Source organism: Schistocerca piceifrons, chromosome 5 (assembly GCF_021461385.2).
Source record: "Schistocerca piceifrons isolate TAMUIC-IGC-003096 chromosome 5, iqSchPice1.1, whole genome shotgun sequence".
Classification (NCBI taxonomy): domain Eukaryota; kingdom Metazoa; phylum Arthropoda; class Insecta; order Orthoptera; family Acrididae; genus Schistocerca; species Schistocerca piceifrons.
Window position 1 is genome coordinate 479,226,492 of NC_060142.1, and position 15,251 is coordinate 479,241,742.

Here is a 15,251-nt window from a genome sequence, read left to right on the forward strand (position 1 = left end):
AATTGCGCAGAAAGTGGCTAAACGATAACAATTTGAGTTCCTCCAGATGAGTAAAAAAAAAAAAAAAAAAAAAAAAAAAAAAAAAAAAAAAAAAAAAAAAAAAAAAAAATTGTTAAATTTCAACACTATTATGGAAAAGATAGATTGCTATATGCCGTAAGGATGATATGTTGAATTGCAGACAGTTACAACAAGAAGACTGTTACATGTTTAGTTTTCAGCCAAAGCCTTCTTCAGAAAAGAAAAGTCATACACATTCACATAAGCAAACTTACCTCAAGTACACATGACCGCCATCTCCAACAGCTTGGACCTGATTACAGTCCAACCTGCTCGAAGGGATAAGATAGATAGATATATCTAAAAACACAGATGATGTGACTTACCGAACGAAAGTGCTGGCAGGTCAATAGACACACAAACATACACACGAAATTCAAGCTTTCGCAACAAACTGTTGCCTCATCATCTGTGTTTTTAGATATATTTTTCCCACGTGGAATGTTTCCCTCTATTATAGATAGATAGATAGATAGATTAGATAGACAGACAGACAGACAGACAGATGGATACATAGACAGAAAAAAGAAAGAAAGAGAGAGAGAGAGAAAGAGAGAGCCTGGGGAGCAAGGACAGGAGAGACTGAATTAATAATGTGTGTAATTTGAAACATGCCCACAGTGATATAGACTGATGACTCAAACCATTAATAGCAGATTTGTCCACCTTTGGAACGCAACACAGCAGTGATGCTACACCACATAGATTTGACAAGTCATTGGTAGATTTTTGGAGGTAATTGGCAGCAGATGTTTACACACAGATCATGAAATTCCCATAAATTATGGGCCGGTGGTTTGTGGGCATGCAATTGGCGAGTTATAATGTCACAGACGTGTTTCATTAGGTTAAAAGAGGCGAATTTGGTGGTCAGTTTCGCTATAAAGCTCCTCAAAATGCTGTAGCACAATTCTGTTCTTGTGACTTCTTCCTACTAGGAGATGCCATTGCCGTAGGGAAAGGCAAATCGTGAAGGGATGCAAGTGTCTCACAGTAATTGTCATATATCCCATGGCTATCATGGTGCCTTCAATTATGCAACAGATCCAATGGAACTCCAGTTTCAGTACACCATCATGTAATTCTGTTCCCTATGGCATGAGTCCATGGTCCAATGAACATGTGAAATTGTGGTCCACCTGCATGATGGCTTATCAACCAGGTGACATGTGAAATGTGATTAATCTGACTAGTTGACACATCTGTATTGATCCAAGGCCCAGTCTCAATGATACCATGCCACAGATCACTGCCTATCCTTGTTTGCAGAGTTGGCAAGCCTCCAATCTCCACATTCACATTTTGTGAAGAGGTGTGCACACATGTGGATGTCCAACACCTTGTCACATACTCATAGTTTCACTATCTCACAACAGCAGCCAGAGAACTCATGACCATCTTCACTGTTTACAAGATACTATAATTCCAGGTCTTGGGCCCTAAAAATTTGCCCTTTGCCAGTCACTTATGTTACTGGATCTCTCAGTTTGTGACCCATACTGGCATCAAAAGGATTCTCCATCCATCTTTGCTCTTCTTACATATTTTTCTTATGTGTCACAGCTCGCATCACTACAAGGTTGCATTTAGTCTCACAGTAGGCAGTGGTCATCATGTTTTGGCTCATTAGTAAATAATTTATTCTGGAAGTTTTAATACTAAGCTCATTTCCATAAAGTAATATCACAATATGGTGAAATTTTATTGAATTCAGTTACACAATGGGTACAAACAACAACCACATCCAATTTTTTCAACACTTATTGTATCATTTTATTTGGCACACAGTAGGATACAAAAGCTACAATTCCTATGAAATTGTTCATTTTCTTCCCATAATAAGAAAATATTTATATTTTATGGTTATTCTTGTTTCAGCAGGAGCAGATGTTGCATTCAGAATATCCATAGCCCTATAAACAAAACACATGAAACATAGTTACAAGTAACTCTGAAAAATTAATAATTCCACTTTTGTTATTATTAAAGTACAAATAAAACAACTTTTCTGGTAATGTTACTGAAGTGACAGATGCAGAGTCATGGAAGATTCTTGCAATGCTTCTAAAACAAGCAATTTTTAGTTTCTTCTGCACACTTTAAAGAGATTATGTAAATTACAATATTTAAAAGCACATGTCAAGCAATTGAAAAAGTCAGGTTTGATTCCATGGGAATAATTGTGCAACAGGATGATAATGTAATCCAGGACAGAAAGAAGGTCAGCATCATATCGGTTGTACTATAAGTTGTATTTCATGACAGATCTAGATTTCAGCTAACAGTACATTTATCATCAACCATGTCACAGTTGTAGAAAATGCCAATTGTACAATTACATGCTGTTATGGGTATTGATGTAGACTCAGCAAAGTTATAACGGCACATATTACCATTTAACTGTGGCATGTACAAGCATCGGTCATACTGAGGCTGCTGTTTACAGACCTGTACACCTAATGTCAGTTTAAGCCATGTTGGATGGCCAATGCCCTCCACTTCCCTTACCTCATCATCATCATCATAGACAGTTTCCAGCCTCTGGCCAGGTCTGTATGGAACAGAAGCATCTCCATTGTCTTTTGTCTTGCCACCATCTCTCCATCTTCACCTTGTTCCAGTCTTCTCCTTTCATCCGGATGCATTCCTCTACTCCTTTCAGACATCTGTCTCCTGGTCTTTCTCTTGGTCTCTTTCCTCCCAGTTTCATCTCATGTATCCTCCTGGCTATCCTCTTCTCCTCCATTCTCTTAACGTGTCCATACCATCTCAGCCCCGATTTCTCTATCTCCTCCTGTTTCTCTGTTGTTTTTTCCATCTTCCTGTATCAGGCCTCCTAGGTACTTGAAACTCTCCACTCTCCTCAATCATTCCTCACCAACTGTTATTCCAGTTGTTCCTCTCTCCTTCTTTCTTGATGTAATAATCATCTCACTCTTACTTATACTAAATTTCATAATTTCATCCCATGTTCTTGTACTGTTCGTTCCCATACGTCCAACTGCTCTTGTACTTCCTCCTCCTTACTGTCCCAAATCATCAGATCATCTGCAAACACCATAGCTTTCATATTCCTTTCACCAATTACTTGTGGTACTGTACTCATTATATCATCCATCACTACAATGAAGAGTAATGGTGAAAGTGCACTTCCCGTTTCAAGCCATTCTTCTGTTCAGTCCAAGCTGATCTCTCTCCTCCCATTTTCACACTGCTCACACTTCCACAGTACATTTCCCTTATCCTCTAAATAATCTGTTTTGCTACTCCTCTGTCCTCCAGGGCTTTCCACACTTTGCTTCTACATACACTGTCACACGCTTTTTCAATGTCCAGGAAGGACATTAGTAGATCTATTCCATATTCATAGTGCTGTTACTGCAGTTGTCTTACAGCAAAAATTAGATTCATCATGGACCTTCCTGTTCTGAAGCCATGTTGCTCTTCCCTATTTCCCTTCTTAAAGATCGGGACAATTATTCCCTTCTTCCAGTCTTCTGGGAACATCTTCAGTCTCCACACAATTTTCATTACTCAATACAGCTATAGTATCCCTATCTCTCCTGCTGCTCTCACCATCTCTACACTTAGCTCATCCAGACTTGCTGTGAGTTCCTCCTTATTCTCTACATCTACTGCACTTTTGTTCACTATTCGAGCATAATCTGTCACACCGTTCTTCCTCTTACTTTTAATCATCGCATATAACACCTCTTTTGAACCTTCACTATCTGCCTCCATCATTCTGGTGCACTGTTCAATCCATTTTCTTCTTTCTTCTGCTACCACTCTTTTTGTTTCTTTCTTTCTTGCCTGGTACTCTTCCCATCTCTACTGTTCTCTTCTGGAACTGTACCCTAAAGGCTCTATTCTTCTTTTGTACTATATCCTTTGTTTTATCATTCCACCAGGGTGTTTCTTTCCATCTCTTTTTGTTGCTTGTCCTCCCACATATTGCTTCCACTGCACTTACTAATGTTCCCTTGAATCTACCCCATTCCTCTTCTACTGTTTTTGGTTCATCCTTTGGGACGCTTTCCTTTACTACTTGTAGGTAATATAGCCTGCTTTCTTCCTCCTTCAACTTATATGCCCTTACACATCTTTCCTGGTTTTCTGTCCCTTTATTATCCTTAGTCCCTCTCAGGTTCATTACCGGCAAACAGTGGTCGCTATCCAAGGCCTCTGATGGTAATACCTTAATGTCAATGATTTTCCTATTCATCTCACTATCATACAGGACGCAGTCAACTATCGACTTCCTCTTTAAGTCTTGACTATACCAGGTAATCTTGTGGCTCTCCCTTCTCCTGAACCAAGAGTTCCCAACCAAGCAAGCCATTCCTTTAACAGAACTCCAATAGTCTTTCACCTCCCTCTTTTCAGCAGTACCAATCCCCTGGTCCAAGCACACTTTTGCAGCCTTGTCTTCTCTTAGCCAGTTGTGGATTATGATTTCTGCTTTCAAAAATAGAATGGGCCTCAGAAAGGACAGATTTAATCAATGACTAACTGGATATAAACAAGGATTAAGATTTGGAACATTAAATACACAAACATTGACTGGAAAGGTGGAGGAGGTGGTGGACATGATGGAAAGAAGGAAGTTAGACCTATTGGGGTTAGCTGAAATGAGATAGAAAGGGGAAAGAAGGAGAGAACTGAGAAAAGGCTACCAACTGTACTGGAGTGGAAATGAGGAGGGAAGCAGAAATGGAGTCGGAATAGTAGTAAGAGATGGATTAAAAGAGGAAATGAAGAGAATAAGTGAGAGGATGATGAAGACTAAAATATCACTCAAGGGGACAACCACAGAGGTAATACAAGTGTATGCACCACAGGTGGGTTGCACTTCTGAGGAGAAGCAAGAATTTGAAGAGGAACTGCAGAAGCAGATGGGAAGGAAGAATATGATAGTAATGGGGGATTTAAACGCACACTTCCATTACCTATATATGAAAAATTGGGTTAACACTTTGGAGATGAGTAACATAGCTCCTATGTTGCACACATTATACTGAAAGAAGATGAGTAATGTAGGTCAGCTGCTTTTCAGCTTTGTAAATGTATTCCACCTTTTTTCTTACATCTGATCTCTGTATAAAAATATGTTATGATGCTTCTACTACCATGAGAAGACACAAATGGCATCTTGTTGCACTCATATTTGTGGAAAACAAATACAGAAAACACTGTGTGTAACTTTCTTTGTGTTGTTCACATTCCCCTTTATTGCCACATGCCATGCCTCAAGATATCAAACAGTACAAATGGCATCAATTGTTGTCAGCTACCCACTTTTTATTTCTTTTAGATGGCCTTACAACTGAAAAATAGAAAAAAGGCTTGTTAAAGATCAATTGCACAGAAGTTGGAAAAAAAGTCTTACATTTCACTTATGAAAGTATTTGCTGTTTGTGGATCGGGAGGACACTAGGAATGTATTCCTTTGGCAACAAAACTCAAAATGACTGCATCAAATGTCAGTGTCAGAACAAAATTAGGAAAGATAGAGGAGATGAAATTTCCTTGAATTTTGGATTATAGTAAAAACAAGGCTGGTATGGACCACAGCTACCTACCAGCTAAAGGGCTACTACCATTTTGAGGCGAAGCAAATAAAATGGTGGCAGAAATACTTTTTTCATCAGGGTGGATTGTAAATTTGTATGTTTTATATAATAAGTTGAGGCCTTCAAGTAAGCATCTTGTTGAATTTGTCACTAAACTGGCACTGTCTTTGATGAACAAGGGAGCCATGGCTGAATCAACTTGGGACTCAAAATAGCTCACTTGCGTACAAACTCAGTGAAAAACATTACCCTAAATTGATTTTGCCTACAGAAATGTCAAGATGTATTCTGAGGAGAAGTAAGGTTCATCCAGAACAAAGCAAGGCAAAATCTGAGAAAATAGCAAGAAAAGATACAAGGAACTATGTGAAGAATGTAATGCAGAACTCTTTTTTTCCCCCCAAAATGCTCCAAATTTTTTCAAATGAAACTAGGTGATTTTCAATAAAAAAACTACATAATCAAAAAGTTTTACTTTTAGGACCAACAAATTCTATCTCCATTTAGGAAACGAAAGCCAAAAAACGTTTTGTTGCTGCAAAAACAACCTTTTCATTCCCATGTAATAAATGGGACACAGATGTAAGTCTATGTTTCTTTGCAGCAGGTCATAGAGAAAAGACCCCTCTTTCAAATGAAATACAACTGACTAATATTCTGTGCATTAGAACCTGTTACACAAAATTCCCAAACACTGAAACTGTCTGTCAACTGAGCTACCCACTGGCTGCTCAGTCCTGGAAGTGTTAAAGATGATTTTTTTTACATACATAAGAATAATATGAGTTCAAAATAATTATAGTAAAGTACAATTTTGTCAGGAGACATTAAAATAAGCATTGTGACAAATATTTCTATATATTGAGCTCAATATCTTGAAGTACATTACATGTAATAAAATTTTGTATAGGTATTCCTTAAAATATCACAAGAGTAACAAGTTAGTGTAAAAATTATAATTATCCAGTCTATATTTTATTTCATAAATTAAAAGTGTATAATATAATAACCAAATCAAATGTATGTAGACAGTGCGTAATGAAGTTTTGAAATCACTGTCACGGTTGCCAAGTGAAAGTGGAATACAAAAAAAATTTATAATATGCTTGTGAGCAAATTTCAGAAAATGTAAGTAGCAAACAGTAATGTATACTACAAAGTTTACAACCTGTAAATACTGGCAAGATGACTTAGATTTTAATTATACACTTTCTTCTCATATGGTACGCCTTGTGCCTCTGGTGCCTGATGTTCCAGCACGCCATCACACAGTAATGCCCTGTCGGTTGCCGTCATGCAAGGTGCCTGCAGCCAACACTGTTCAACTTCACTGCACCATCCCCTGTGGTATGGAGAGTGCCACGATCACTGGACAGCCAGCACTATTTTGAATCTGCAAATTAACGTGACCCTGACTATTTCCAGGTATCCCTATGCCAGGCAGCCTATATAGGCTATCGCCTGCAGCTCTCCAGAGGAGTGTGCTGCTGAGTAAACAATGAGTCATCCACACAGCACTTCTGGATGAAGACAATGCCAGTGCACCTCTGATAGTGATCACAACCAATTCCAATCTTGGAGATTAATCGATGCTTATACACTGTGTGCTTTCTCTCGCACCTTCATAGAACTGTTTTCAAAGAGTAATGGTTATTCTTATCAGATCAGAATGATCTCTTTTGTTCTTTGTAGAGATTCAATTTCTGTTGTTCATGCTTTCTTGTTGCTTCCTTGGAGAAATAAATTTTGTAGTTCAAGGCTACCTGGGAACTGTCTTCTTTGTGTGTACATCATCCCACAATGGGACACATCAGTTGGTGATAAGGGTAAACTTTTCATGCCTGCTTTCGTCTTTGGAATTTTGCTCCAGTATCTGAGCTCACCTGAATAGCCCTCTCTCTGCATTAGTGTGCTTTTCTGCATGTTTGCCTGATGTTCTTCCCATCTCATTTCACTTGTTATTCTCTGATGGCTGCTTCTACACCAGAGCATTCGCTTCTGCAGCTTCTCCAATTGTGGGGTCAGCAGTTGCTCCGTTTGACCCAGGAAACAGCTCATTTGATTTAGTGATTCTTAGTGTCAATGCCCCCACATGCTGCAGCTGGGACAGCATGGCTTCTGCTTCATGTTAGGCACTTCCTGCACTCGTTGGAGCTCCTCCGATGGCACCTAGTGCAGGATGGCATGCTTGCTACCACCCCCTCCATCCTTCCAACTTTGAAGTGGCTTTGGATTCTTGGCCCCTCTTCCTAGCCACCCTGGACCACCTATTTCACACTTCTCTTCGTGATGCTTCTGTCCTGGCCACCTTGGCCCTGGCCCCTGGCTCCCTGCCTCCGGGCCCTTGCCACATGGCCTCTGGCATACTCGTGTCTCAGTGCCACTGCGCTGCTCCCTCAGCTATGCCAGCATCAGCACCTTCTGATGTGGTACCTCTTGAAGCAGGACCTCTGGACATGGTGCCTGTTGATGCGATGCCTGCCGACATGGCACCTCCCGATGCGGCGCCCCCAGACGCGTAAGTTTTGCAGCTGCCACCCTCACCACTGCCACCAGTCCTGTCGACATCCCTCTCCATCCGATCTGACCCTATTCATCCAATGCCCTTGGTGGACATACATGCCTTCTGTCTGCCTTGGTCCTTCCACTACAGCAGTGACTTATCTATCTACTGTTTCCACAACTCTGCTGGATGCATCATCTGTTACTGCGCCTTCAGAGGAACCCTTCAGAGTGCCGTCCCTTCTGGTCGCCGTCCTCAGCCACTCTTCCTTGTGGACCTCTCTGACCACCTCATGGCCTTCCCTGCACCTCCTGTGCTTCACTTGTGGAAGTTTCGCCACAACGCTCAGCTATGCCTCGTGTTGCCACCTTCGTGTGATGTCAATTCCCTGCTCAATGAAGTCTGTGCACGTTTTTGTTTTTTCCAGGCCTCCTCACAGAGCACCTTGGTATGCCGAACATCACATACCTTCTGGTCCCATGGCATGTACCTCCTGTCACCTGCTCCGGTGCTGGTGATACGTACGTTGCTGGCTTCAGCGCCACCCTCTGTGGGCTCCGCTGGCCCACCTGCACTCTCTGTGCTCTTTGCTGTTGACAGTGCCTATGCTCTGCAGTCCACGGCTTCCTGCCAGCTACACCATCTACAGCAAAGGGAAGAGGACTGCACGTCCTTGGCTGTCGCCTTCACTGCGGCCACCATTTACGCTTCTAGATGGCTTCGCCATCTCTCTCTGAAGGGAAGAGGAGTGCTATGTTCTTGGCTGTCGCCTCCATCATGGCCACTGTCTAAACCTTGAGGTGGCTTTGCCATCTCCCTCCAAAGCGAAGAGGAGTACTATGTCCTTGGCTACTGCCAACACCGCGGCCGCTGCCTACGCCTTGCATTGTCTTCACCATCTCTCGCCAAAGGGGAGAGAAATACTGTGTACCTCTGGTGCCTGATGTTCTGCCACACCGCCACACAGCAATGCCCTGTGGGTTGCCATCGCACCAGATGTATGTCCAGTGGACAGCTGGCACTATTTCGCAATTGCAAAGCCACGTGACACAGGCTATTTCCAGGTATCTCTATCACTGATGGCCTATATAGGATGTAGGCCACCTGCAGCCTGCAGCTCTCCAGCAAATCATGCCACCAAGTCTACCACTGAGTAAACAATGAGTCACCAATACAGCACTTCCATGAACGAAGACAATGTCAATGCACCAGAGATCATAACCACAACCGATTCTGACCTTGGAGAGTAATCGATGGTGACAAACTGTGTGCTTTCTCTTCCACCTTCTTAGAATTGTTGCCATAGAGTAACAGATATTCTTATCAGATCAGAACAATCTCTTTTGATCTCTGTAAAGATTCAATTTCTGTTGTCCATGTTTTCTTGTTGCTTCCTTAGAGAAATGAATTCTGTAGTTCAAGGCTACCTGGAAGCTGTAGTCTCTGTGTGTGCACCATCCCACATGGGGACACTTCACAATCACATGGGACACAATCAAAATGTTACTACACAGGGATGAGTCCACTAAGTTGAATTTCTCCCTTCTGGATCACCACCATGCCTTCTATTAGGAAGATGGCTTTCAAAAAGCTCCCAAAAAAGGGTGCTTTTCATTGCCACTTATTCATTCAGTGAGATGATCTAAGGAGAACTTTGAAGGTTAAAAATCTCCACCTCTTCAAGCAAATCTAAAAATATCCCCTTCTCACCTCTATGAAGCTATTTCAGTTGTGAGATCAGATCTTGAACGCACTTTTCGCTGTCAGTCAGGTGGGCAGCAAAAGTTATATTTTATCTGAATGCTCCATCTGTATACACCTGATTGGTAAAAAATTTTTGTTTTTTGTATATTATGTAATACTGACCTGCTGTCTTGAATGCTAAAAATGAATTATTTTCCATAGGTGGATGTGCTAACCACTACACCACCATGGTACTGTGGCTACCACAGCAGCAAGGACTATCCTAATCCACTGCCCTCCCTAATGCTAACTTCAGTTCATGCCTTGGGGCCATTTTCCACTTCTTTTCGTCAGTACTGCTGAGGCTCTCTGATATTAGAATAGCACCCACGCCTCATACATAATGGGAAAACCTTCCTGTACCTTAGGTGTAGCTGATTTATTCATCTGATGGAATTATATTTTCCTGGAGACATTTGAGTCTCAACTTTATCTTCAATAAATTTCTGGCAATTTAAAAAGAGAAAACGGGCTGAAGGCATGAACTGAAGTTAGTGTTATGGAGGGCACTGGACTAGGGTAGCCCATGCAGCTGTGGCACACACAGTGCCATGGTGGTGTGGTGGGTAGCACATCTGTCTAGTAAGCAGGAGACCAGGGTTCAAGTCTCGACCTTGGTACAAATTTCAATTCATTACTTGAGCTTCTGTCTTTATCAAAGATGGAGTTAAATGTTACCAATTACACTGCAAAGGCTAATAATTACACACTGAATTATGTAACTAATATTTACAATAAAATGGAACACAACACCTGCTGCAAATAACACAGTAAAAGACAAGGATATACATTTGTTATGTTGCCTTGCTATGGTACTGTAGTACATGAGCGTCATCATTTTTGAGGATGTGTAAAGTTACAGTATCTTTTAGTACTGTGAATAGTCTTGGTCAGTTACTATCACTTAATATACAAAAAACTAATATTTTTCACTAATAAGGTGTATACAGATTGGAGTGTTCAGACTGTAATGCCTGTTATGTGGGCTGAACTGGGAGATGGCTTGAGGCCAGATTCAAGTAGCATGTGGTGCTGGACAGAAGGGACATGGCAGATAAATTTAATTTTGCTCCCCACCTGACTGATAGTGGAGAAAGTGTTCCAGATCTGACCTAACAATCGAAATAGCTTCACAGAAGTAAGAAGGGTGCATTTTTAGATTTGCTTGAGGAGGTGGAGATTTTTAACCTTCAAAGTTCTCCTTAGATCATTTCACTGAATGAGCAAGTCACAATGAGAAGTGCCCATTTTTGGGAGCTTTTTGAAAACCATCTTCCAGATAGAAGGCATGGTGGCAAACCAGGAGATATGCATTCAACCTAGTGGACTCATCCCTATGTAATAACATTTTGATTGTGTACCATATAAGTAGAAACTTTATAATTAAAATCTAAGTCATTTTTCAGTATTTATAGATTGTATGCTTTGTAATGTTGTTTTTAACATTATTGTATGCTACTTATATTCTCTGAAATATGCTAACAAGTATACTATAAACACTTTATTGTATTCCACTTCTGCTTGGCAGCTGTGACAATGATTTTAAAATTTCATTATGCTGTGTCTACATACATTTGATTGGTGATTATATTATATGTTTTTAGGTTATAAAAAAAGTATGGACACTTTAATTTCTACACCAGCTTGTTACTTATGTTCTAGTATTTTAAGGTATACTCATGCAAAGTATTACTACATATTAATGTACTTCACGATAATGAACTCAATATATAGCAATATTTGTGGCAATGCTTATTTTAATGCCTCCTCATAAAACTTTTACTTTACACTACAGTTATTTTGAATTCATGTTATTCTTGAAACTTCCTGGCAGATTAAAACTGTGTCCCGGACCATGACTCAAACTTGGGACCTTTACCTTTCGTGGGCAAGTGCTCAAACAACTGAGCAGAGTGAAAATCTCATTCTGCAAACATCCCCTAGGCTGTGGCTAAGCCATGTCTCCACAATATTCTTTCTTTCAGGAGTGCTAGTCCTGCATGGTTCACAGGAGAGCTTCTGTAAAATTTGGAAGGTAGGAGGTGAGGTACTGGTGGAAGTAAAGCTGTGAGGACGGATAGTGAGTCATGCCTGGGTACCTCAGTTGATTGAGCACTTGCCCACAGAAGGCAAAGGTCCCAAGTTCGAGTCTCGGTCCGGCACACAGTTTTAATCTGCCAGAAAGTCTCATATCAGCGCACACTCCGCTGCAGAGTGAAAATCTCATTCTGGAAACATCCCCTAGGCTGTGGCTAAGCCATGTCCCCGCAATATCCTTTCTTTCAAGAGTGCTAGTCCTCCATGGTTCGCAGAAGAGCTTCTGTAAAGTTTGGAAAGTAGGAGGTGAGGTACTGGTAGAAAGTAAGGCTCTGAGGACGGGGCGCGAGTCATGCCTGGGTAGCTCAGTTGGTTGAGCACTTACACATGAAATGCAAAGGTCCCGAGTTCGAGTCTCGGTCTGGCACACAGTTTTAATCTGCCAGGAAGTTTCATACCAGCACACACTCTGCTGCAGAGTGAAAATCTCATTCATATTATTCTTATATATAAAATCGTAACCCATTTTTTTATATATGAGTAATGGAAATAGGGGGTGTTGGCTGGCCACCAAAGCATAAACTGAGGTTCACTGTGTGGGTCTGTAAACAGCAGCCTTAGTTTGATTGATGCTTGTACATCCAAAGTTATAATGTAAAGTGTGTCATTATAACAATGCTGAGTCTCCATGACTACCTATAATAATTAGTAATTGTGCAGTTGGTATTCTGAACAACTAGGACATCGTTCTTAGTTAGTGTGCTTTTCAAGGTCTGATTCCTGTGTTATTTTGTATTTATAGCACTGATGGCAACTCTGCTGTTAGCCGAAATCTATATCTGCAATAAAATACAGATGATAGTACAACTGACACTGATTTTCTTTCTGTACTGAGTTGCACAGATGCTTCCTAGGGAACAAATATAACTAAAATACAATTACCCACTTACAGTTTACACAGGATCTAGAGCCATAAATTCAATGAATCTGAGAAAATAATATCTCAAGCTCCTAGCAAAGTTAGGAAGATACCAATATATATACCAATATATATGTGCGGATGGATATGTGTGTGTGTGCGAGTGTATACCTGTCCTTTTTTCCCCCTAGGGTAAGTCTTTCCACTCCCGGGATTGGAATGACTGCTTACCCTCTCCCTTAAAACCCACATCCTTTCGTCTTTCCCTCTCCTTCCCTCTTTCCTGATGAAGCAACTGTGGGTTACGAAAGCTTGAATTTTGTGTGTGTGTTTGTGTTTGTTTGTGTCTATCAACATACCAACACTTTCGTTTGGTAAGTTACATCATCTTTGTTTTTAGACATATCTTTTCTTATTCTGCATGTTTCTCCTTCCCTTCTATCTTTCTGTCTCCTCCTCCTTCTATCTTTGTCCATCTCATTCTTCCTCCTCTCTGTCTGTCCGTGTCTGTCCATCCCCCCCCCCCCCCCCCCTTTCTATCTCCATGTTATCACTCTCACTCCCACTCCAACAGGAGGCTAGTGGTTTTTACCAGCACAGTATTTCTTTCCATATTGTAACTGTGAGTAATATGTGTAGCAAATTGGGGTGAATCATTTCAGCAGCTTTATACCCATGGTTTTGGCCACATACATACATATCAAATCTATTTTACATATATTTAAACAATTTCACATGTATTTGTACACAACTTTCACCAATATCTCTAGTGTATTTTGCTCTGCAGTTTTACTTTCAAGCAGCTCAGTATTTATGATTTCATGTGGCAGCTTTACTGCATGAAGAGCGAGAATGTAGTAAGCAATAACTTTTTTCCTTTCATCGTTTTGTGAGGCTTGTCAATGAGAAAAAGTTTCATACAGGTTTGAAATTTTGTGTAGAGTTTTTTGTAAATCATTGAGTTCTCTCATTCTCAAATACTGAATGAATGAAGTATGGCTATTTGCATGTCATGTGCTATATCGCTTTTATACGCTCACATCTCTGATAGAAAGGTAGTTCTTACCCCCCCCACAGCAACTCTTTTCAGACAGTAAGTGACATGTGTACCAAATTTGGTTGAAATCAGTCTAGTGGTTTAGAAGGAGATGGGTAACATATACAGGGTGGTTCATTGATCGTGACCAGGCCAAATATCTCATGAAATAAGTGTCAAACAAAAAAACTACAAAGAACGAAACTTGTCTAGCTTGAAGGGGGAAATCAGATGGCGCTATGGTTGGCCTGCTAGATGGCGCTGCCATAGGTCAAACGGATATCAACTGTGTTTTTTTAAATAGGAACCCCCATATTTTACTACATATTCATGTAGTATGTAAAGAAATATGAATGTTTTAGTTGAACCACTTTTTTCGCTTTGTGATAGATGGTGCTGTAATATTCACGAACATACGGCTCACAATTTTAGATGAACAGTTGCTAACAGGCAGGTTTTTGAAATTAAAATACAGAACGTAGGTACATTTGAACATTTTATTTCGGTTGTTCCAATGTGATACATGTACCTTTCTGAATTTATCATTTCTGAGAACGCATGAATTTATCATTTCTGAGAACGCATGCTGTTACAGTGTGATTACCTGTAAATACCACATTAATGCAATAAATGCTCAAAATGTTGTCTGTCAACTTCAATGCATTTGGCAATACGTGTAATGACATTCCTCTCAACAGCAAGTAGTTCGCCTCCCGTAATGTTCACACATGCATTGACAATTGCCATTGTGTCATGCAGTAGTAACATCAGTAGAACATTATGTAGGAAATCAGCATACATTGCACCATTTAGATTGCCATTGATAAAATGGGGGCCAATTATCCTTCCTCCCATAATGCTGCACCATACATTAACCCGCCAAGGTCACTGATGTTCCACTTGTTGCAGCCATAGTGGATTTTCCGTTGCCCAATAGTGCTATTATGCTGGTTTACGTTACCACTATTGGTGAATGACGCTTTGTCACTAAATAGAACGCGTGCAAAAAATTTGTAATTGTCCCGTAATTTCTCTTGTGCCCAGTGGCAGAACTGTACATGACGTTCAAAGTCATCGCCATGCAATTTCTGGTGCATAGAAATATAGTACGGGTGCAATCGATGTTGATGTAGCATTCTCAACACCGACATTTCTGAGATTCCCGATTCTCGCACAATTTGTCTGCTACTGATGTGCGGATTAGCTGTGACAGCAGCCAAAACACCTACTTAAGCATCATCATTTGTTGTAGGTCATGGTTGACGTTTCACATGTGGCTGAACACTTCCTGTTTCCTTAAATAACTTAACTATCCAGCTGCAGGGTACCGAGCAGCATACACAGCACACGCCCGTTGGGCATTTTGATCACAATAGCCGT

General features: G+C 40.6%; 1 protein-coding gene across 6 annotated transcripts in view; it reads right to left on the minus strand.

The window, feature by feature from the left end:
* Positions 1 to 1,727: 1,727 nt before the first annotated feature.
* LOC124798404 (putative methyltransferase DDB_G0268948) overlaps positions 1,728 to 15,251 on the minus strand; it is a 132,300-nt gene continuing 118,776 nt past the window's right edge. For all 6 annotated transcript variants that reach the window (XM_047261797.1, XM_047261795.1, XM_047261792.1 and 3 more), the window contains exon 7: positions 1,728 to 1,973. In XM_047261797.1, the coding sequence (XP_047117753.1) occupies positions 1,883 to 1,973 (91 nt within the window). In that variant the 3' untranslated portion in view covers positions 1,728 to 1,882. The remainder of the gene's footprint in view (positions 1,974 to 15,251) is intronic.